This window comes from Bubalus kerabau, chromosome 12 (assembly GCF_029407905.1).
Source record: "Bubalus kerabau isolate K-KA32 ecotype Philippines breed swamp buffalo chromosome 12, PCC_UOA_SB_1v2, whole genome shotgun sequence".
Classification (NCBI taxonomy): Eukaryota; Metazoa; Chordata; class Mammalia; order Artiodactyla; family Bovidae; genus Bubalus; species Bubalus kerabau.
Genome location: NC_073635.1, coordinates 71696766 through 71721817, shown reverse-complemented (window position 1 = coordinate 71721817; position 25052 = coordinate 71696766). Strand labels below are relative to the sequence as shown.

At 44.8% G+C, this 25052-nt stretch overlaps 1 protein-coding gene across 1 annotated transcript in view; it reads right to left on the bottom strand.

Moving 5' to 3' along the window:
• LOC129624243 (ATP-binding cassette sub-family C member 4-like) overlaps positions 1 to 20249 on the bottom strand; it is a 180888-nt gene extending 160639 nt beyond the window's left edge. Inside the window, 5 exon segments of the mRNA XM_055541904.1 lie at positions 2336 to 2524; positions 2526 to 2570; positions 7730 to 7850; positions 8396 to 8506; positions 18285 to 20249. Of these exon segments, the coding sequence (XP_055397879.1) occupies positions 2336 to 2524; positions 2526 to 2570; positions 7730 to 7850; positions 8396 to 8506; positions 18285 to 18676 (858 nt within the window). The 5' untranslated portion in view covers positions 18677 to 20249.
• Positions 20250 to 25052: the final 4803 nt, after the last annotated feature.

The window sequence follows — 25052 nt, the reverse complement described above, 5'->3', positions numbered from 1 at the left end:
TCATTCATCCTTCGTGTCCTCAATGTGGCAGCAGCCCCACCCACAAGGACAGCAAAGGGAGGAGTATGAGGTACAAGCAAAATCCTCCACCCTGCTTCTCAGTGAACTTGGCCCTGCCCGAAGGTTAAAGGGTATAGGTTTAGACTTTCCTTCTCTAGAGGTTTAGACTTACGAACCAACTAAAGTAAATTTGAGGCAAATTAAGTGAGAGTGGAGAGGCTGCATTAAGGAAATAAAATAAGAGACTTGGACCATAAATCTGGAATCAATCATTAATTCTGTGGATGATGTCATTTAAACACTTTGGGCTTAGTTTCTTCATTCAGAAGTGAGTAAAATATGAAATATAGCATTCAAAGCACTATTCCTGTGAGGAACCTGTGTTCTTAATGCCAATCTGCTGACTTTACAAAAAACACAGCCTGAGTTGCCCAATCCCTTTATTTGGTAAAAAGTTCTGAAAAATGCCCTAGAGAGCTAAAGAACCTGAAGAGACACCACAAGCTGCTTCAACAGACCACCAACTGGAGCCACTGACCCAAACAAAATGTCATGGTTCGTAAAAGCTTCTCATATAGTCCTTGAGGTAAACAGAAAAATCAATCGAGTGTGAATGTAAAATGATGTAGCTATGATGGAAGAGAATATAGCAGTTCCTCAAAAAATTAAACATAAGCTCAGCATATAGTACAGCAATTCCACTTCTGGGGATGTACTAAAAGAACTGAATACACAAACTTTTTGCACATCTGTGTTCATGGCAGCAATGTTCACGACAGCCAAAAGGTGGAAAGAACCCAAATGTCCACTGACAGATGAATAGATATACACAATGTTGTATAATGGAATATTATTCAACAATGGAGTATTATGGAATATTATTCAACAATGGAATATTATACAAAAATGATTTATAATGGAATATTATTCAGCCTTAAAGAAGAACTAAATTCTGACAGCTACTCCAACATCAATGAACCCTGAAGGCATTGCACTACATGACATAAGCCAGACACAAAATGACAAACACTGTATGATTCCACTTACACGAAGCACCTAGAGTAGTCAAATTCAAAGAGAGAAGTAGAACAGTGATGGCTGATGGGAGGGAAGTTGTGGCTAAGAACAGCAGTGATAGCTGCACAATGTGAATGCACTTAATGAACTAATGGCTGACGCATGTTGATGTATGGCAGAAACCAACACAATACTGTAAAGCAACTATCCTTCAATTAAAAAAAATTAAAAACGTAATAATAAAGTAATGAGATGCCCTTTAAAAAAGGCTCAGATGGAAAGAGGTTTAAAAGAAAAAGTTAAAAATGGTAAATGTTATATTATGTATGAAGTGAAGTGTTAGTCACTCATTCATGTCCAACTCTTTGTGACCCCATGGACAGTATAGCCCTCTAGGCTCCTCTGTCCATGGTATTCTCCAGGCAAGAATATTGGAATGGGTTGCCATTCCTTTCTCCAGGGCATCTTCCCGACCCAGAGATCGAACCTGGGTCTCCCGTATTGCAGGCAGATTCCTTACCATCTGAACCACCAGGGAAGCCCTATATTGTGTGTATTTTGCCACAATTTTAAAAAGTCAATGATCAAAAGCCAAAAGTAATTTTACCAAAACTGTGGAAATGTTAATAAATTACACACCATTTTACATATGATCCCTCCCACAAGATCAAAGTTCATCTGAAAAGAGCACTAAAATGCTGAATGGGCCATTTTAGGAAGTAGCAGATTTGCAACCTTAGAGCGCTCCTGGAGACGTGCTCCAGCCTGGAATCCACAGCGTAGACAAACTACGACTATGAGCTTAGTGGCCACTCCATTTCTATCACCCAGCCTGGTTTCTCCCAGAACCAGGGATTATGCCACAGCCTGTGGCTGGAAGTCATCAAAGGCAGCCCTGACTCAATCTAAATAGAAAGCTTTCCATTATATATTGGCAAAAGTTTGCTGAGATGACAACAAACTTGATGAGGCAAATAGCAAGATTCTCTGTTGCTATTCAGTCACTAAGTTGTGTCCAACTCTTTGTGGCTCCACGGACTGCAGCCTCCCAGGCTCCATGGGATTCTCCAGGCAAGAAAACTGGAGTGGGTAACCATTTCCTTCTCCAGGGTATCTTCCTGACCCAGGGATCAAACCTGTGTCTCCTGCATTGGCAGGCGGGTTCTTTACCACTTAGCCACCTGCCAAAGCCCTAGCACATTTCTCTAGTAATGTGTAAGTATTTCTAGTCACAAAATGTGTAATTTACAGAGAACTTTCCACAAATGTTCCTGATCCTTCAGGGGAGGTACACACCGTGGTACCGAGTGACACTCACCTTGCGGTAGATCATATGGCACACGGCTACTCTCAGCCTCATCCCCACACGCTGCATGTGATAGAAGTATAAGTGGTGCAGAACGGCCCACAGGAGCACGCAGGCGCTCAGCCCTGCCGCGTAGCTGTAGGCTTCATGCAAGGTGACAGAATTAGAGTTTTCAACATAACTAATTATGTTTCCCCAAACTAACTAATTTCCCCAAAAATATGGGCTGAACTACTCTGGTGCCTTCCTGAAAGAAAAAAGCTTTAATTAGAAATGCAAGCCATGCATTTTTTTTTTAATTCAAGCTTTACTTTTATTATTAGCATGTTAAAAAGGTATTTTGACATAATGCTACATCCACGGCTAATCTAAAAAAAAAAAAAAAAATGCAGATCTACTATCTTCTAGAAGACAAGCAGACAACAGTTTTAACCTTAAGCCCAAACTCTGTATTGCAAGACAATAAAGCTTTAGTACATTGTGAAGTGAAGTTGCTCAGTCATGTCCGACTCTTCGCGACCCCATGGACTGCAGCCTACCAGGCTCCTCCGTCCATGGGATTTTCCAGGCAAGAGTATTGGAATGGGGTGCCATTGCCTTCTCCGATTGTGCTGAATACACTCTGGAAGCTCAATAAATATTACAACCAGTACTTTAGAACACATTTGACAAAATACCAAGTGAGCCTTAAGATGAATAAGGATAAAGGTGGCAGAAGGCGGCCAAGAATTCTGCTTCCATATGAACACAAGCCCTGATCCCAGGCTTCCCCTGTCCCTCGTACGCTCAATGTCTCAACCCAGCAGAAAGTCAAAGTGGCTCCTATACGTGGGACATGCTCTTACCATCTTCTGCTTTAAGGATCTTTATGAACAGAGACACCAGCACAAACATATCCACTCTTTCCCACCCTGAACTGCACATGTCTGTAGATGAAGAGAATGGAGCCCACCCTCTGTTGGAGTAACACAAAGAAACCAGTCTGGGAGGTTCCCAGGCTCTCAGCCTCAGGATGATACTGTGTTAACATCTCTGCCCCCTAGAAGCTAGGATGTTCCTTAGAGTAAAAAATTAAACATGGTAGAAGTCAATCTAAAAAATGATGTCTTCCATGGTTTGTCATCAGCCACATATTGAAAGTACTGGTTTGGAAGAAATGTTACCAATCATCTCTTCCCCAAGGCAAAAATTAAAATCCTAAATTAGCGAACTGGGGGACATTGAAGCTTACCTCCTGAGTAAGACTTCAAGAAATCAATTTTCTTCCCCAAAACTAAAAGCAAAAAACAACATTTGCTCACTCTGCCAAATGGCCACTCCACCCCACAACTTACTTCCTCCCTCTAGTCACCCCCTGAAGGTCCCCTTTTCCCCCTCAAGGAAAACCAAACACTCAACACAAATCCAAGTCACCAAAAGTGAACACCTTGGCCCTAAACATCATTTCCTCCACAAAAAAAGACACAATGACAAAAGTTTGGAAATCTTTCAGGACCTTTGAAACAAGCTTTTCCTTTTAGGCAATCCCTCCTTATTAACAGACAGGGTGAACAGCCAACAAGCTTGCTTTGATAGCTCTCTTCTGTTTGGCTGAAGTTGAGGAGCCCACATGCAAGGGGAAGCGAAAGAGAATCCAAAACATCAGACATGAAACAAAACTAACAGCATTTTCTGTTCAGCCACCTAGTGCCTGATCAGGATATTTACAGAAAGGTGGCCCCATTCCTCAAACGAATGTAACATTAAACTCCAACACTCCTTTGTTCTACATATACCTTCACAGGCTGTACCAACTGTCTCACCTTTCACAAGGTCACAGAAGGCTTCATTTACTACCGAGAAATAACAGATCACCATTTAGCTGAAGAAGTATGAGTAGGATGATCAGATCAGAGTAGGAGGATCAATTCACATGAACACAAAGGCTTTACATTTCCAGCAAGCCCCATCATTCACCCCTAGAAGCTCTAAGAGTTTATGGAAGAGCCCCTCATACTGTAAAATGTAAAACAGACTTTTTATAGACTTCACTGAAAGAGAAATTTGTAGGCTCACACAGAGAAGCAAGAATGTCAGCCCAGGCATGGCCGAGGGCAGTCCAGTGCTGCAGCCTGCAAATCTGGGGCTCTCCACCAGAAGCCAGCACTAACACCTGCCATCCCAACCTTTCCTGAAACATATTATTCTCTTTGGGAATCAGTGTTGCCTGTTAGTTAGCTCTCCATTTGAGCCCAATATCATTGTAATTACAGGAGAAATAAGAGTAATGTCCCCTACCACAGAGAATACTGATAGATACAACAAATGTACCAAGAATGAGTACAAAATAAAGGCGGGTCATTACCACCTAAGTTTCTGGAATTTTCTGCTGAGAGACAGTATTTAATAAGCCAGTTGAGCGATCAGTCTCATTAAGGAGTAATGTCATGGGCTTCCCATGTGGCCTGGTGGTTAAGAATCCACCTGCCAATGCAGTAGACACGGGTTCAATCCCTGGTCCAGGAAGATCCCACATGGCACTTAGCCCATGCACCACAATTACTGAGCCTGCGAATCCTACAGTCTGTGCTCCACAATTAGAGAAGCCGCTATAATGAGAAGCCCGAGCACTGTAACTACAGTATCCCTCACTTGCTGCAACCAGAGAAAGCCTGAGTGCAGCAATGAAGATTCAGTGCAGCTAGAAAAAAAATCACATAGGGATGGTAATGAGGGGGAGGTGATGCCTGAAGGGCTCCTGGTCCATCTGAAGGCAGCATGATGTTGCTGCCACTGTTAACACCCTAACCACTTCCAGCACCTAGGGGATATGGCCACCTGGGTGGCCATATTTATGGCCCTCATTTATGATGATAAATGGCTACCCTCATTTATGATCCCATCTGACTTCCTGCTGCAGGAAGTTCTTAGCATCCTATTTATTATCCTTTGGCCAAGTCCAGGATGCATGTGTCTGAGACCCTGAAGACAAAGCTCTCAAGACGAGCCTTCCTACCCTGGACAAGCTCTCAGTCATTGAGATGGTCAGCCTCATCAGTCAGAGAGCCCAAGATGGAACCTCACTGTCCTTTATGTGTTGTGTGATCGGAGGCACACTGTGTAAATACTTGGACTCAGTGTCCTTTCTTCTAAAATGGGGTAATATGAAACCTACAACTTCGTTGTCAGCCAAAGGAATAAAAGTGATACTGCACATAAAGTGCTCATAGCAATTCCTAATACATAACTTTTTTTAAGTACTTCCTGTTGTTGTGTGTGCATGTTTTCAGTTGCTAAGTCACGTTCCACTCTTTGTGACCCCACGGTCTGCAACCTACCAGGCTCCTCTGTCCATGGGATTTCTCAGGCAAGAATACTGGAGTGGGTTATCATTTCCTCCAGGGAATCTTCCCAACTCAGGGAATGAACCCTCATATCCTGCATTGGCAGGTGGATTATTTACCACTGAGCTACCAGGGAAGCCCCGCTTACTAAACTAATAGTACTGCTGTGGACACCACCATAACTACTGAGTATGTAGTTATGTAGTTACCTTGTTACTGGTAACAGAACTTCTAGTACTACAGAGGATGAACCCTCACATTTACCAGTTCCTCAACTCCCCACTTCTCTGCCATGACCACCCAACAACCAGTCTCCTGAAGGAGGGCCCAGAGCTCTACCAGTTGCACCTTATGCAGCCCCAGGCCTGGCCTTCCTGGATTCCCAGCAGGAAGTATTCCTGGGGCTGGATAACTTAGAAATAAACACTCCATCCTGCCCTTCTCAAGACACTGAGGTATCTACATGGTCAGAGCCCTCTTTAAGGTGGCACTCTGCCCCACACACCTGTTTCCACCCTCTGGCACAATGGTCAACATACCTTTGTCATCAATGAGAACTCCATCTCCCAGGACCACCCAGTCACCTGGGAGATGACAGATTCTCTGTCTTTCCAGTTGTGTGGGTGGACTTCACCTGCCCAGCTGCCCACTGCCTGTAGTGCCCTTCAGTACAACACAGCCTTTAAACAAGAGCCACGCTGCCCACCTGTAAACCACCTGGCCCATCACCTCACCCCCAACACGATGGACTGATGACAGCTCACACCTTCTCCACCTAAAACACCCCTTTCTCAGCAACTGCATCTTCCATCCCTCCTGCCCTCACACACTTACAGCCTGCCCATGTCCCTAAGGCAGCACTAAGGGGCCACAGAGAGCACGGGCCACCCAGGGGGTTCTGCAGCAGACCTCCAGCAGGCTCAGCCCGAACAGGGGGGCTGACGGCACTGTGTCCCCAGGTGAACTGTTCTCTGGGGGATCTTGACCCAGGATCTTTGGGGTCACAGAGGTCACTAACCTCACAGCTTTCTGTCTCTGGTTTTCCCTGCACATCCCTTTCTCCACCCTCTGCCAAAGCCAAGATACCAGGATGCCCCTTCAACCAACAAACCACCCCGACAGCCAGGATGGAAACCAGCACAGTTGGTGCACAGATCCTCCATGATTCATGGTGAAGCTGGAGCTCCTCCCCATGGGGGCTCTGGCCTGAGTGACCTGGCCTATAGGGCAGGGCGGGCAGCCCAGGGAAGGGGGTGCCCCTGGGAGCTCTGGCAGGTTCAGCCCAGATGCTGAGCCCAGGTTCTGTTCCACAGGAAGGGGAGAAGCAACGATCCTTTCTTAGGAAAGCATTTATCAGATATGACCTGGGTAAGTTAACAATTATTTGCTGAGCACCTGTAAAATACCTTACATTACTGGGGCTCTGGTCCAAGTTTATTTCCTCCAAACCAGGAAGTATATATTCCTTGAGGTTGTAGGATATTCTTCTAGTAAAGGATTAATTTTAGCATTTATATCATTTACTGAGCACCAATAATATACTAATATGGTATAAAATATCTTTTCTTTTTTAGTGTCATCCTTCCATCACACTATGTTAAAAGGAAAAATATTCAATAGGCCAACAAACTCATTTGGGTTTTTTCAAAAGATGTTATGGTGGTTAAGTGGTTCAGAATTCATGTGCTAATGCAGGGGATACAAGCTCAATCCTTGGTCCTGGAAGATTCCACATGCCATGGGGCAACAAAGCCTGTCTGCCACAACTACTGAAGCCTGTATGCCCTAGAGCCTGTGCTCTGCAAGAAGACAAGCCACTGGAATGAGAAGCCCACACACCACAACTAGAGAGCAGACCCCGCTCACCGCAACTAGAGAAATCCTGCACACAGCAACAAAGACCCAGTGCAGTCAAAATAAATATTTTTTTAAAAAAAGATACATGCAACCACTGAGTTATATCATGTTTCCTAGACAAGATTTAGCCTCAGACCTTAAGCCACTGACCTCTCTCCATATATGTCCATCTCAGTACTGACCCACATACCCTGAAAAGCAATGCACTGTATGAAAAAGTTTTCACCTCAAGAAATGTAAAAATTCCCCAAACTACATAGGATTTCCAGTAACACTTTATGATCGCTTTTGTTAAAGAAGGCTCCCGTGCATCTTTCTCAGATCTCTTCACTTCCTGATCCCAGTACCTGCAATGAGAAACAAAGCACAGTGAAGAGCAGCATGTTCACCAAAGGGAAAACAAGGGAGGGGCGGAGTGGGAGATGACCCTTCACTACAGGGTGCTCTCTGGCTGCCCCATAGATGCTGGCTAACTGCTTGCAGGGCTCCTGAAAGATGAGCGGTGCAGACCCTGAAGCACCAGAGAAACAGGCCTTGAGGTAAAAGTTTTAGTCTCAGGAAACAAGTTCCTGCCAAACTTTGGACTGGACTCACAGGTCATGAGCAGCTCAGGAGGGCAGACACACTCCTCCAGGGACCCCACCTCCAGGGACAGAGCTCAGCCTCCAGGGCCATGGCTGCAGGCTCCCTCCACGTTCACAGATGCACAGGAAACACAGGCTCCCCCAGCCTCCAAACTGGGCTAAGCCCGGGGTCAGCCTGAGGGGGGTAGTGTGCAGTGTCAGGGGAGGAGGCTCAGGAAAACCCAGAGGAAGCAAAGCCTCCTCCAAACCCTTAGCCCCACATGGAAATTCTCACTGTCCCTCTCCTTCTCCCTGCTGTCTGTGCTCACCCTTGTAGCTCTTCTCCGAGGCTCTGGGAGCGATCTTCTGGAAGCACTGAGTACAAATCATCTTGTTTTAATTTCCGTTCATAACCAATTTTAAACAAGGGGTTTAGCCACCTGTTAAAAATTAAAAGGACAGTGACATATATCTAAATTATACAGCTCTAATTAGAATCCTACAGTGATGAGCCTTGTTAAAAAAAATAAAAAAAACAACAACTGTATTTTAAATATATAGAAATAAGGGGGAATAACTAGATATGTGTTTACACACTCACACATAGACATACACACACACATACACACTCCCTAACTGTATGCTGAGAGGCCCCAGAAGCAATGACACACTGTTAGCAAAGAGCATTCTAGCCCCCCAATCTTGGGGTTTTGTTTAACATACACAATTACAATTTTTTTCTTGTGGGAAGAAGTTTTTAAGGTCTATTCTCTTACCAGCTTTCAAATATTCAATACAGTAGGATTAATTATAGTCACCAGAGTGCACATTACATCCCCATAACTGACTTATTTTATAACTGGAAGTTTGTGCCCTTTGGCCCCCTTCACCCAGACCTTGGCTTTTTAATACCTTCTTCCCTAAAAGGAACCAGCTGAAGAAATGGCTGGTTCCAAGGTTGGGGCAGTGTGTGTCAGCACCTGATAGTTCATTTTTATTATTGTAATATAAGTGCCTGACATTAAGCTTTGAAGACATCCATGTCAAAGACATCCATCTCCAGTGAACAGCTACACAACGTAACAGCTACACAAGGAGGTAAAGAGCCAGGCCACCCCACCCGTGAAGTTCCCGCTTTTAGAAAGCTCTGGTTGACCTGATAACAGACCATCTCACTGACTGTTTGCTTTTTCCTTCCTGCACTTTAATTCCCTCTCTTATTTTTTAAATTCACCAATAAAGAGTGAAACTTTAAAATCCTAGACAACCCACCCTCAACCTCAAAAAGGCAGAACCCCAAGTCCAAGCTTGCTCATGAGCTTTCTCTCTCTCTCTACTCAGGACCTCGCTGTGTCACCCCAGGGGTGCCTTGTACCCTCCAGGGCATGTGAGTGATACACCTTGGCATTTCAAAGTTCCCTGATGGTTGTTTCTGAGATGTGTCTCACAATCCTAAGAACCACAAGGGCTGGTCCAGCCACAACATTGACTGTAAAAGGAGAATTTCTGTGGGGGCTGCTCATAACTAGTATGAGCCCTGGTGAGCAGAGCCCCAGGAAATCCTGGCAAAGGCCTCACTGTCTACAGGCCAAGACCAACAGGCAGAGAAAGTCAAGATGGGTCTGGGACATCTTGTTTTATAAAATAAGGAAGCACTCAAGGAATCATGAGGATGTGTAGAAGGACAGAGAAGCTTGAATGGCTCTTGCTAGACAAATCTGGGATACTCTGAGCATCAAAAAAAAAAATAAATGGCTATGAACCCTAACCCAGTAAATAATGAAAGAATCAATGAATCAGTACTGCTACATAAATGGGAGAGAAAGGAAAACTCTTGCAAACAAACATTAAAGGAGTAATCAATTACTTTTAAACTGTGCACATAACTGAAAATGTACTATACTGAATAATTTTTAAGTGCAAAGATTTTTTTAAAAATCTTTCTATGAGGAAATCACTTGGGGAATTGTTTTGTGAGTCAATCTGTAAACTATGTATCCCAAGGCATGTCTGTTCTATATAGATGCTTAGTCCTTTGTGCAAATCAAGTGTTGGTCCAAAAGACTGCTGAAATTTTAAATGCTTACTGATATTTTACACTTTTTTATCCTGCATGTCCTGTAAAGTTATAAGTATACACAATAAAAATGTTTAACAATTAAAAAAAATGGAACAATCAAGTCAGAAAATCATCAATGGAAATTAAAAACAGTGTGTGAAAGTTTCAAGTGGAAGATGATATTTACATAATCTCAACTTATCTCTCTGCAACTATTTATTATAAAGGGAAAAAACAGAACTTTACAGATGATCCCACCAAAAAAACCTATTCAGATCAATTATGCATTATTTAAATGATAATAGTTAATATGCAGAAACAGCCCATAGGTAAACAACATTTTACTGATTTTTGCCAAGGTAGGAAATTTCCAAGACTAGGCCATAATAATCTATGGATAGAGATCAAACCAGTCAGTCCTAAAGGAAATCAACCCTGAATATTCATTGGAAGGCCTGACGCTGAAGCGCCAATACTTTGGCCAAGCTGATTGGAAAAGACCTGGATGCTGGGAAAGATTGAAGGCAAAAGAGAAGAGGAGAGCAAAAAGTAAGATGGTTAGATAACATCACTGACTCAATGGACATGAGTTTCAGCAAACTCCGGGAGAGAGTAAAGGACAAGGAAGCCTGGTGTGCTGGTCCATGGGGTCGCAGAGTTGGAGAGGACTGAGTGACTGAATGTGAGAAATTACAGTTCTTTTATCCTGTTATTCCTAGGACGACATGTGTACAGATGCTCAAGAACTATTTGTTGAATGTATGACTATCCATGACTCATTAAAGAAGCAATAAGATAGACTGAACTTCAGATTTTGCTAATCTGGGTACCTTGGCACCCTGAAAAAACCCTGGTCCAGGAGTCAGAAAACTGGACTCTCATCCCAGCAGTGGTGCTGAGCACCCAGGGCCTCAGCTATCCTTTGCTTCACGTCTCCACTCCAATTCAGCATCTCCACCACATATCTAGGTCTCAGTTACTTTCCAAAACAACAGTATACTATCTGTGAGATTTAGCACTAAACAGGCTTCAAACACGTTGGGTGATTTACTCCACACTTGTCCCCTATAGAAAATTCTCAGGGAATTAGCACCAGGACTTAACCAGATGATGACATCCTGCCCCCAAAATGAAAGTGTTAGTCACTCAGTTGTGCCCATTCTGCAACCCCATGGTCTGTCCATGGAATTCTCCAGGCAAGAATACTGGAGTGGGGAACCATTCCCTTCTTCAGGGGATCTTTCTGACCCAGAGCTTGAATCAGGTTCTCCTGTATTACCGACAATATTTTTCATCATCTGAGCAACAAGGGAAGCCCACAAAGACCCTCTTTAAAATTCTGCTTGAAGAGCAAAGTATGCTTAAAATGACTAACCATAAGGGAAATGCAAAAGAAAACAACAATGAGATTCCAGCTCACATATATTAGGAAGACTACCATGAGAAAAAAAGAAGAAGAAATAGTGTTGGCAAGGATGTGGAGAAACTAGAACCCTGCACAGTGATGGTGTGACTGTAAAATGGTGCATCACAAAGGCAAATATTTTATGACTTGATTTACATCACATGCTAGTAAAGTAATGCTCAAAATTCTCCAAGCCAGGCTTAAGCAATACGTGAACCATGAACTTCCAGATGTTCAAGCTGGTTTTAGAAAAGGCAGAGGAACCAGAGACGAAATTGCCAACATCTGCTGGATCATTGAAAGATCAAGAGAGTTCCAGAAAAACATCTATTTCTCCTTTATTGACTATGTTAAAGCCTTTGACTGTGTGGATCACAACAAACTGTGGAAAATTCTGAAAGAGATGGGGATACCACACCACCTGACCTGCCTCTTGAGAAACCTGTATGCAGGTCAGGAAGCAACAGTTAGAACTGGACATGGAACAACAGACTGGCTCCAAATAGGAAAAGGAGTACCTCAAGGCCGTATATTGTCACCCTGCTTATTTAACCTATATTGAGAGTACATCATGAGAAATGCTGGGCTGGAGGAAGCACAAGCTGGAATCAAGATTGGTGGGAGAAATATCAATAACCTCAGATATGCAGATGACACCACCCTTATGGCAGAAAGTGAAGAGGAACTAAAAAGCCTCTTGATGAAAGTGAAAGTGGAGAGTGAAAAAGTTGGCTTAAAGCTCAACATTCAGAAAACTAAGATGTGAATGTTGAGCTTGGGAAGGGAGGAGGGAGGAGGGTTCAGGATGGGGAACACATGTATACCTGTGGCGGATTCATTTTGATATTTGGCAAAACTAATACAATTATGTAAAGTTTAAAAGTAAAATTAAAAAAAAAAAGATCATAAAAAAAAAAAAAGATCATGGTATCTGGTCCCATCACTTCATGGCAAATAGATGGGGAAACAGTGGAGATAGTGGCTGAGTTTTTTTCGGGGGGGTGGGGCTCCAAAATCACTGTGGATTGTGATTGCAGCCATGAAATTAAAAGACACTTACTCCTTGGAAGGAAAGTTATGACCAACCTAGATAGCATATTAGAAAGCAGAGACATTACTTTGAAAACAAAGGTCCATCTAGCAAAGGCTATGGTTTTTTCCAGTAGTCATGTATGGATGTGAGAGTTGGAGTATAAAGAAACCTGAGCACCAAAGAATTGATGGTTTTGAACTGTGGTGTTGGAGAAGACTCTTGAGAGTCCCTTGGACTGCAAGGAGATCCAACCAGTCCATCCTAAAGGGGATCAGTCCTGGGTGTTCATTGGAAGGACTGATGCTGAAGCTGAAATTCCAATACTTTGGTCACCTGATATGAAGAGCTGACTCATTTGAAAAGACCCTGATGCTGGAAAAGATTGAGGGCAGGAGGAGAAGCGGACAACAGAGGATGAGATGGTTGAATGACATCACCGACTCGATGGACATGAGTTTGGGTAAACTCTGGGAGTCTGTGATCGACAGGGAGGCCTGGCATGCTGTGATTCATGGGGTCACAAAGAATCAGACACGACTGAGTGACTGAACTGAACTGAACTTACATGAAGTCCTCAGAGCAGTCAAATTCAAAGAGAAACAAACTTGCCTCGTGGTTTCCAAGGGCTTGGGGCAAGGGAAGTGGAGAGTTAGTGTTTTAATAACACACTAGTATACCGTCTAGTCAAGGCTATCGTTTTTCCAGTGGTCATGTTATGGATGTGAGAGTTGGACTGTGAAGAAAGCTGAGCACCAAAGAATTGATGCTTTTAAATGGTGGTGTTGGAGAAGACTCTTGAGAGTCCCTTGGACTGCAAGGAAATCCAACCAGTCCATCCTAAAGGAGATCAGTCCTGGGTGTTCATTGGAAGGACTGATGCTGAAGCTGAAACTCCAATACTTTGGCAACCTCATGTGAAGATTTGACTCACTGGAAAAGACCCTGATGCTGGGAGGGATTGGGGGCAGGAGGAGAAGGGGATGACAGAGGATGAGATGGCTGGATGGCATCACGGACTCAATGCACATGACTTTGGGTGAACTCTGGGAGTTGGTGATGGACAGGGAGGCCTGGAGTGCTTCGATTCATGGGGTTGCAAAGAGTCAGACACACAGTCAGACACAACTGTGTGACTGAACTGAACTGAACTGACTACAGGATGAAAAGAGTTCTAGAAATTGGTTGTACAATAATATGAATATACTTAACAATACTGATCCATATGCTTAAAAATCATCAAGATGCTAAATATTATGTTGTGTACATTTTCCACAGTTTTAAAAAATTTAATGAGAAACAAAAATGGAACCCAGTGTGCCTCATTTAGAAATGTCCCTGTGTTAGAGTCTAGACTTTGCCACTTCCTGGTTACATGACCATGAACCAGCCACAAAACCATTAACCTTGGGAAAGCAGGGAGAACACCTGGAGAGAACATCTCCCTGGGATGCTGAGAGGGTCAGTGATGCTCTGAACAGGACAAAGTCTTCCCAGACAAAGAGCAGTCATCACCACCACAGAGTGCTCGAGTAATGCCATGTGGTCCCCAGTAGAAAGTCGCTGAAAGTTTGATACATGAGGTTACAACAACAGCAGTGCCCAACAGGAAGAAGAAAGACTCCTCTCCTTTCCTGGCAAGGACACAGGCAATGAAAAGCCATGGACTCTGAAAGAGCCCTCTGAACTTATTCCCCTCTATAAAAGCACTCTCCAGCCCTGGCACTTTGGGGACTTACACTTTGCTCTCCACAAATGCAGACCTCAAACTGCCATTCTCTGATGATTCTGAATATGCTCATCTTTGCTGGAAAAAAATATTTGACAGTCTATTTGTTCAGGTCAACAGAGGGAATGGAATCAACAGGACTGGGAATCAACATGGAAGATTCCAAAAGGCAAATTATCCACTTGACACATCTGAGTGGATACTAGTCTCAGGCTGATCAGATGCAGGACTATAAAGACCAAAAATGTCAAGAATAAACTACAAGAGATAAACTTAAATTTGTTAGGCAGTTTATTTTGCCATAATGACATACAAGTAACTTTAAATATACCTTTGGGTTGTTCTACTTCTTCTTGAGGTTATAGTTATTGTATAAAATTAGCAAAACTCAACAAATCAAACACTTACAGGCAACAGGGCAAGGCCAGAGAAAGAGCCCTGGAGAGCTCACCCAGTCTCCTCCTACAACATGTGGATTTATGACTGTTAATGAAGAATAACAAGTGGTATTCTAAAAATGGTGCAAAGAATACTAGTTTGAAAGTAAACATTTGTATCCATTCACAATCAGTAGTTACTGAGGACCTAATAGGACCAACCTCCCTAAACCATCTCAGTACTCAGCCAGTTCACATCCCCCTCATGTCATCAGTTTCTCTGACAAGAGTCTCTGAAAAGTCTGTCTTAACACCAGTGACAGGTTCCACATCCACACTCCCTTTGCAAGGAGATAGTTCACTGACTGAGACGTGGTCAGTGTCAGGGGATTGAGGATGTAACCACTCCCTGAAGGGTCAAGTGCATCTGGTCCAAGACCCTGCTCCACTCTCATCTCTGGGGAAAGGTCCTGCACTCACCCCCAACCTGCTGGCTTCTGGGAGGAGGGAGGAGAGAAATTCAGCAGAGGACACCCCAGAGGCTGCAGTGAGGACAGCAGGGACATTGCCAGGGAGAGCCTCAGCAGACTGGACAATCCATTTCCAGCTGGACACGGTTCATTAACTGTGCTCCTTATCTCCAGTAGAGGGAAATAAGAATTATTTAATAAATGATAATGGGAAAATGGACAGTTTTTTAAAAATTGGGGCCTATCTTATATCAAAAACTAAAAAAAAAAATTCTAGCTGTCTTTACTGTTAGAAATAAAATAAGAAAAAAGGTAAAATAAAACACAGAGACTTAAATGATTTTAGGATTTTTAAAAGACATACTACAAAAGCCACAGGAGAAATTAAAAAAAGAAAAACTCAATTTTAATTAACAATATACAATTTAAAACTCTAAAGAATAAATGAAAATCTGAAAAAGTATTATATGTACTTCAGTTCAGTTCAGTTCAGTCACTCAGTCGTGTCCAACTCTTTGTGACTCCATGGACTGCAGCATGCCAGGCCTCCCTGTCCATCACCAACTACCAGAGTTTACCCAAACTCATGTCCATTGAATCCGTGATGTCATCCAATGATCTCATCCTCTGTTGTCTCCTTCTCCTCCCACCTTCAATATTTCCCAGCATCAGAGTCTTTTCAAATGAGTCAGCTCTTAGCATCAGGTGGCCAAAGTATAGGAGTTTCAGCTTCAGCATCAGTCCTTCCGAAGAACACCCAGGACTGATCTCCTTTAGAATGGACTGGTTGGATCTCCTTGCTGTCCAAGGGACTCTCGAGTTTTCTCCAACACCACAGTTCAAAAGCTTTAGTTCTTCTGTGCTCAGCTTTCTTCATAGTCAAACGTTCACATCCATACATGACTACTGGAAAAACCATAGCATTGACTAGACAGACCTTTGTTGGCAAAGTAATATCTCTGCTTTTTAATACACTATCTAGGTTGGTCATAACTTTCCCTCCAAGGAGTAAGCATCTTTTAATTTCATGGCTGCAATCACTATCTGCAGTGCTTTTGGAGCCCCCCCAAAAAAAGTCTGACACTGTTTCCATTGTTTCCCCATCTATTTCCCATGAAGTGATGGGACCAGATGCCATGACCTTCGTTTTCTGAATGTTGAGCTTTAAGCCAACTTTTTCACTCTCCTCTTTCACTTTCATCAAGAGGCTTTTTAGCTCTTCACTTTCTGCCATAAGGGTGGTGTCATCTGCATATCTGAGGTTATTGATATTTCTCCCAGCAATCTTGATTCCATCTTGTGCTTCATCCAGCCCAGCACTTCTCATGATGTACTCTGCATATAAGTTAAATAAGCAGGGTGGCAATATACAGCCTTGACATACTCCTTTTCCTATTTGGGACCAGTCTGTTCTTCCATGTCCAGTTCTAACTGTTCCAATCCAAAAGAAAGGCAATCCCAAAGAATGCTCAACTACCGCACAATTGCACTCATCTCACACTCTAGTAAAGTAATGGTCAAAATTCTCCAAACCAGGCTTCAGCAATACGTAAACCATGAACTTCCAGATGTTCAAGCTGGTTTTAGAAAAGGCAGAGGAACCAGAAATCAAATTGCCAACATCTGCTGGATCATTGAAAGAACAAGAGAGTTCCAGAAAAATATCTATTTCTGCTTTATGACTCTGCCAAAGCCTTTGACTGTGTGGATCACAATAAACTGTCGAAAATTCTTCAAGAGATGGGAATACCAGACCACCTGACCTGCCTCTTGAGAAATTTGTATGCAGGTCAGGAAGCAACAATTAGAACTGGACATGGAACAATAGACTGATTCCAAACAGGAAAAGGAGTATGTCAAGGCTGTATATTGTCACCAAATGGCCAAGAGATTTAATTACACATACTGAACACAGCATCATCAGAACAAGCGTAGAAGCTTCGGTTTCCTGGGGATCCCCAAGGCCCTCCCATATAAAAAAATGAAACATCAGAATTTGTGGGAAAGATGAATGGATTAGCATCCAGGAACAAATGATATAAAAATCACCCAAGTGTGATTAACCCAAAGGTTCCAACCCAGCTAGTAAGTGGTCCCAGCTACCAGATGGAAAACTTTAGTTGAGAGCTTCATCTCTCTGAGCTGCTTTTCATTTGTGTTACCTCCCAGCTCAGGGACCCTTCAGTGGTTTCAGTACCAGAGGACTCCTGGGCAGGACCAGCTGCATCAGGACCCTGCACTGCTTTTGGAAAGGCTAGAGATACAGATAATACCCCACAGGCTTCAGGGACCCCATACCCATTGTGACTCTCAAAGGTGGAAGCAGAGACACTCACAGTAAGGAAAGGGGCTGGTCAAATACATCCTCCAGTCCTCTCAATGTATCCCAGACAAAAGCAAAATGGGTTCAAGAATCATGTCCCTGTTCATTAAATAAAAAATATTAGTGTTCTTGCACACATGAAATGTGTCACAACTAGATACCAGGATATACAGTGAGAGATGCATACAGAGAGAAAGAGGGAGGCAGAGAGACATGGTCACAGACACAGGGACAAGGGAGCCCAGTGCAGCTGGAACTCAGCTGTCACCTAAGGAATGTGGGGAAAGGTGGGGCCATTATTGGAAGATGGCAACAGGAGCAGAGCACTAATTAGATAAAAGTAAATCAGATAAAGTTGTTCAGGCCTGTTTGCTTAGTGGGGAAAGGGTGCAAATTAATTCAGAACTATGAATCCTAACTGTAGTGGGGAAGCAGGGTAAGGATGGAGGTCTGGGTCCAGTCCTTCTCCTGCTGGCGGTGACCCCGCTGGGCAGCCTGGGTTCTCAGACTCCTTGCCTCCTGCTTCTGCTGCCCTCTTGCTCCCAGGGACTAAGGAGCCTGACGGGGCAGAGAGCTGCAAGGCAGGGAGACCCTGCGCCCTGCCACCAGGTCCCTCTTCCCGTTCCTGCTACCGCTTCTGGCCACCCCACCCAGAGGGCACAGACAGGGACCCCCATGTCCGGCGTGGGGAGACCCCACCGGCTACAAACAGCCATCGGAAAGCGCTCCCTCGCCCTGACCCTCGACCCTCAGCCCCTGCAAGGCACAGCAGCATCAAGCACTGGCCCTGAGACGGTGGTGTGTCTCAGCCCAGGCGGGGCTCACCAGGAGAACAGCCGAGAGCAGACGTTCGCGTCCTGCAGCGGGTTGGGCTTCTCCTCCGGGGCACTGGCCGCATCTTGCCGGACTGGACCCGTGAGGGTCGGGAGTGTTGAGTGGGGCCAGCCGGTGGCCACACGCAGGTGTGAGGGGAGGCTGCAGGCGCCTCTGATAGAGGAGGTGAGAGAACCCCAAGGCGCGGGGCACAGGACCCCAGGCGCCCACGGTCTTGCACTGGGCTGCAAACTGTACCAGAGGGCGCGCTCTGAGACCGGGTCCCCACCCAGAAGGAGAAGGAGGGGCAGGCTGCAGCAGAAACGCCCCTCAGCTGGGGTGAAGACCCAGAGAAAGCTGGCAAAAGGAGATAGCAGCCCGCCCTCTGGGCACGCTGCCCTCATCAGGACCAAACAAGGGCGCTGTGGGAAGGTCTTCAACTGGAATGGAGCAGGACCCTGGAGGGTCTTCCTGGGAGAGACCCCACCCCACCGCGAGATACCCTGAGCTAGTCGCCAGTACTGGTCAGTGGAAGTGAGCACAGATGACTGGCACAAAGCTGCCAGGCTACTGAGATGACAGCCCCAGGCTCCCTAGTGTCTGTTCTACTGCTAGGCTGGCCCTGAGAAATCCTGTTTTGATAAGAGAAGGGAAAAGGAAAGACCACAGCACATCCTTCTCCTGGCATGAAGGACAGTTACTCAGCAGTGAACTGATGCACAAAGTACATAAGCAAGAAGTCAACGTTTACTTTGTTTATCCCTAAAATAAATAAATTTTAAATGAGCTAATAAGCAGGTATCAGTACAAGAGGGAAATGAATAACTTCAGACATTTTTCCCATACATGAAGCCCATATGAATATATATGAAGAAAATAAATGCATTAAAATAAATATTTCTGGAATGAATAAACAAAGTGTGGTATAAGCATACAATGAAATATCACTCAGCCTTAAAAAGGAAGGAAATTCTGACAAGTGCTGCAGTGTGGATGATACTTGAAGACTGTGATGTTGTGACTTATAATTAGAATATGTCTTTGGTCTTCATGCTGTTGCTGGCACAGAACTCCTAAAACCCTTAGGTGCTTTAAGAGTGAAAAAGTACCTTTTGATAATTATAACAGGCCCCTTTCAACTACACCTGAGTTTTAGTGAATTCATCTGTTTGTTTGTCAGAAAAACCAAACACCTGATTAAAGGGTTGGCATTTTCAGATGTACCCTCCCATATCTAGGGAGAAGAGGGACTGGAAACAGATCAACCACCTATGGCCAATGCTTTAACCAGTCTTGCATAAAGTATGCTTCTATGAAGCCTCAATAAAATACCAATAGGATGGGGTCCACAGAGCTTCCCAGCTAGTGAACCTGTGCAGGTGTGGGGAGGGTGACTCACCTGGAGAAGCCTGGAAGCCCCTGCCCCTCCCCCTACCTTGCTCTCTGCATCTCTTCCATCTGACTGTTCTGCAGTTGAATCCTTTTATAATAAACTAGTGATCTAGTTGGGTAAACTGTTTTCCTGAGCTGTAAGCCACTCTAGAAAATTACCAAACCCAAGGAGAGGGTTAGGGGAACCCTGATTTATAATCAGTCCATAAGAAGAACAGGTAACCACCTAGACTCACCACTGGCTTCTGAAGTTGAGAAGAAGGGGTAGTGTAATGGGACTGGGTTCTTGACCTATACAAGGTCTAACAAAAATTCCAGGCAGACAGTGTCAGAATTGACTTACATTGTGGGACACAGTTGTGTCTGTATAGTCAGAGAACTTGTTCAGTTCAGTTGCTCAATCGTGTCCGACTCTGCGACCCCATGGGCTGCAGCATGCCAGGCCTTCCTGTCCATCACCAATTCCCAGAGTTTACTCAAACTCATGTCCATTGAGTCGGTGATGCCATCCAACCATCTCATCTTCTGTCGTCTCCTTCTCCTCCTGCCTTCAATCTTTCCCCAGCATCAGGATCTTTTCAAATGAGTCAGTTTTCTGCATCAGGTGGCCAAACTATTGGAGTTTCAGCTTCAACATCAGTCCTTCCAATGAACACCCAGGACTGATCTCCTCTAGGATGGAATGGTTGGATCTATTTGCTGTCCAAGGGACTCTCAGGAGTCTTCCCCAACACCACAGTTCAAAAGCATCAATTCTTCAGCACTCAGCTTTATTTTTTTTTTTTATGGCTATATATATATATAAAGTATTGGTTTTGCCATATCACTGAGGAAATCAACTTTCTTTATAATCCAACTCTCACATCCATATATAACTACTGGAAAAACCATAGCTTTGACTAGATGTACCTTTATTGGCAAATTAACGCCTCTCCTTTTTAATAAGCTGTCTGTCTAGGTTGGTCATAACTTTTCTTCCAAGGTGCAAGCGTCTTTTAATTTCATGGCTGCACTCACCATCTGCAGTGATTTTGGAGCCCCCAAAAATAAAGTCTGTCACTGTTTCCCCATATATTTGCCATGAAATGATGGGATCAGATGCCATGATCTTAGTTTTCTGAATGTTGAGCTTTAAGCCAACTTTTTCACTCTCCTCTTTCACTTTCATCAAGAGGCCCTTTAGTTCTTCTTCACTTTCTGCCATAAGGGTGGTGTCATCTGCATATCTGAGGTTATTGATATTTCTCCTGGCAATCTTGACAAACTGAAAATTACAATCACAGAAAACTGAAGATTAGGTGTACTTAAAACAATCAAGGTAACGCTGGTCAGACCACCAATGACCAATTTCAAGACGACTGTCAGCGCTGACTCTGCTGTTTATACACATAGCCCTCTCCCTCTGTCTATAAAAGCTCTTGTCCACTAATTGTCAATGGTAGGGACAGTCAGCCTTTGGACAGGTGCCCACCCTCCCCCCACCACACACACACATACTACCATCTAAAATAAAGTTCCTTTCCATCAACCTGGCCTCTTTATTGGCTTTTGAGAGGCGAGCAGCCAGACCCCTGCTTCGGTGTCACTTTTTGGACTTCTATGGTCAGCCTTTGAACTATCACAGCACTGGTCATGGTGAGAGGGGAGTGACTTTTAGTGTTATAATGCAGGATCACAGGCCAGACCATGGGAAATACCATCCTAATTTAACTGATTCAAGCCAGTTTTTGTGGACTCCTGTTTTTTCTCACTATCTGTGCCCCTCTTCCTTCCTGTCTCAAAAGCATGGACACACTGTTTCCATGGTGATGAGGCCATCTTAGCCTGTCATTTGGGAGTCCAGACCTGGTTCTCTGTACCCTGATGCCTACCTAGGTCCTTCCCTTGCCCATTTAAGCAATACCAGGTTGTCTTCCTCAAATGAAGGGCACCACAGACTCCCACTTATTTCAGGAGCAACACCAAGCCCCAGCCAAGAGGGAGTTACCTTATGGGTAAAAAACCAAAACTGATTATATCAATACCTTTCCTTTTGGACCTTCAGGCATAGGGGAAAAATTGGTCTCTTTCTCTTCATCAGGATTATCTCCACGGGTAACAAAGGAAACATTCATTAAATGTAAGGTGGGGCCCTTAATATTCAGGGAGGCTGGGCTGTGACAGAACAGTCACTGACAAAGCCCATCAACAATTCCCTGGGAATAAAATTAGAATTGGGTAATGAAGTTTACCTTTTTTCTCTCCCTTTGAGCTGAGTCTTGTTTCACTTGCTCACAGGGCGCCTCATGCAGAAGCCTCGCACCTGGACCTTCAGACGAGACTCCCTGATGCAAAATGACTGCCCTACAACTCAGCTCTGAGGGCCCTGCACAGAGTGTCTGTGCCGGGCACTGTGATTCAAAATGGCAGCCCCGGGGCCGTGAGCAAAAATGTTGAGCTCAGCACTGTGATCTGGAGCCAGGGGCAGCACAGGGGAGCCTGTCCTGTGAGAACCCACCCATCCCTCAGCTGAAAGGAATCACATACAGCGATCTCAGGGGTGCTTTTAGGAGAGAGTGTGTCCTCTAGAGCACATTCTATTGGGACAAGCCACACCTGGCAGAGGGGCTTCCCAGGTGGCTCAGCAGTAAAGAACCTGCCTGCCAGTGCAGAAGACTCGCATTGATCCCTGGGTCAGGAAGATCCCTTGGAGCTGAAAATGGCAGCCCACTCCAGTATGCCTGGGAAATCCCACTGACAGAGGAGCCTGAAGGGCTGCAGTCCATGGGGTTGCAAAGAGTCAGACAGGACTGAGTGACTAAGCACACACACAAACCTGGTTAAAGGACTCCCCACTCCCTGTTTGGGTCTTACTGGGAAGGGTCAGTAACAAAATAGGAAGAAATCAAACCATCTTTGGCTTCCTGGTGGCTCAGATGGTAAAGAATCTGCCTGAAATTGAGGAGACCTGGGAGACCCAATCCCTGGGTTGGGAAGATCCCCTAGAGAAAGGAATAGGCAACCCACTCCAGTATTCTTATGTGAAGAATTCCATGAAATTCTGGTGGACTACTGTCCATGGAGTTGCAAAGAGTCAGACAAGACTGAGTGACAAACGTTTTCTAGCATGAAAGCAGCTGCCATTTGGGAAGAAATGAGATCTTTTGCTTCCAACAGAGGTCCTCTCTTGGCTGCAGGGTAGAATTACCTGTGGGTTTTTTTAAAGTGTTAACTCCTGCATCCCCTCTCTCGAGATTCTGGTTTAACTGAGATGAGGCTTCAGCACTTGGTTTAAAGAGTCCCCTGGTGATTTTACAATCCACTGGCCTTTGCCATGTTTAAGCTATAAGGACTCTATCTGGACGAGGAATAGAGTAAACAAAGCAGGTGATTCTACAGAAGCAGGAATGTGTGTTTCTGTGTCTAGGGTGTAGATGGGGTGGATGAGGTGGGGGCCTGTGACACCTCTTGCCCTCTGAGAGGTCTTCCTGGCCCCTCATTCCATGGCCTTTCCACACTGCTCAGCTGGATACATGGATTCATTTCCCCCTGGTGGTGATTTTCAGTATAGCACAGTTGTCCCTGGAGGTTTCATACAAGCCCAGCCTAGTTGGGCTTCCCTGGTGGTTCTGGAGGTAAAGAATCTCCCGGCCAATACAGGAGCTGCAACAGACACAGATTCAATCCCTCGTTTGGGAAGATCCCCTGGAGAAGGAAATGACAACCCAATACTGCAGTATTCCATGGACAGAGGAGCCTGGCATGCTATAGTCCGTGGGGTGGCAAATAGCTGAACACAACTGAGGATGCACACACACACGCAGGATTTATGGGCAGATGCTAACAACATCAATTCATTCATGTTATTAAAAGCTGGCTGCAAAACAGCCTACAGTGTGGGTGAGTGCCTCTCCAAGGGTTACACTCCTGCAGTTACTTCTTTTAAAAGATTCCCTGATGGCTCAGATGGTAAAGAGTCTACCTGCAATGCAGGAGACCCGAGTTTGATCCCCAGGTCGGGAAGATCCCCTGGAGAAGGAAATGGCAACCCATGCCAGTATTCTTTCCTGGAGATTCCTATATGGACAAAGGAACCTAGCAGGCTACAGTCCATGGATTCACAAGAGTCAGACATGACTTAGCAACTAAACTACCACAGCCTTAGTTCATCACAAACCCGAGCCTGAGTCCCAAGGTGTGGCTTGCTGGGAGGGAAATCCTGGGAACAGTACAGGATGAGCAGCTTGGCAGTAACTTCAGGAGTCACTCCTGTGCAGGGAAGCTCAAGGAGCTCTGGGCCACTGGCCAAGCGTGGGTCTATAACAGGGCTGTGACTGGAGTCTTCATATGCCTGGGGTCTGAGGGGTGTGTGTGTTCAGTCATGATGACTCTTTGGGACCGCATGGGCAGAGGATGAGATTTCCCAGGCAGGAATACTGGAGTGGGTTGCCATTTCCTCTTCCAGGGAATCTTCCTGACCCAGGAATGAAACCTGCATCTCTTGGATCTCCTATAGTTGCAGGTAGATTCCTTACCACAAGTGCCCCCTGGGGTGTTGAGGAAATTGATCTTATCAGCCAGTAACACGTGCTTCCCAGCCTCCGTGGTAAAGAATCCGCCTGCCACTGCAGGAGACACAGCAGAGGCAAGTTCCTTGTCTGGGTTGGGAAGACGCCTTGGAGGAGGAGATGGCAACCCACTCCAGTATTCTTGCCTAGAGAATCCCATGAATGGAGGAGCCTGGCAGGCTACAGTCATATGGTTGCAAAGAGTCAGACGTGACTGAGCACAGCCAGTAACAAGTGCCTACGATATCGAGCATCAAGAAGTGCAAAGGTGTAAGGTGATGAGCATCACAATAATCATCACGACCCAGAGGGATGGTATGGGGAGGGAGGAGGGAGGAGGATTCAGGATGGGGAACACAAGTATGCCTGTGGCGGATTCACTTCAATATATGGCAGAACGAATACAATATTGTAAAGTTTAAAAATAAAATAAAATTTTAAAAAATAAAAACTTAAAAAATAAATAAATAAATAAACATCAGCTGCCCCTTTATTCTGCTCTGTGTTCCAGGATGTGTTTTTACTTAACAATTACATTGTATTCGGAGAAGGCAATGGCATTCCACTCCAGTACTCTTGCCTGGAAAATCCCATGGACGGAGGAGCCTGGTAGGCTGCAGTCCATGGGGTGGCAAAGAGTCGGACACGAGTGAGTGACTTCACTTTCACTTCTAACTTTCCGGCATTGGAGAAGGAAATGGCAACCCACTCCAGTGTTCTTGCCTGGAGAATCCCAGGGATGGGCGGGGCCTCGTGGGCTGCCGTCTCTGGGGTCGCACAGAGTCGGACACGACTGAAGTGACTTAGCAGCAGCAGCAGCAGCATCACGTTGTATTATTTT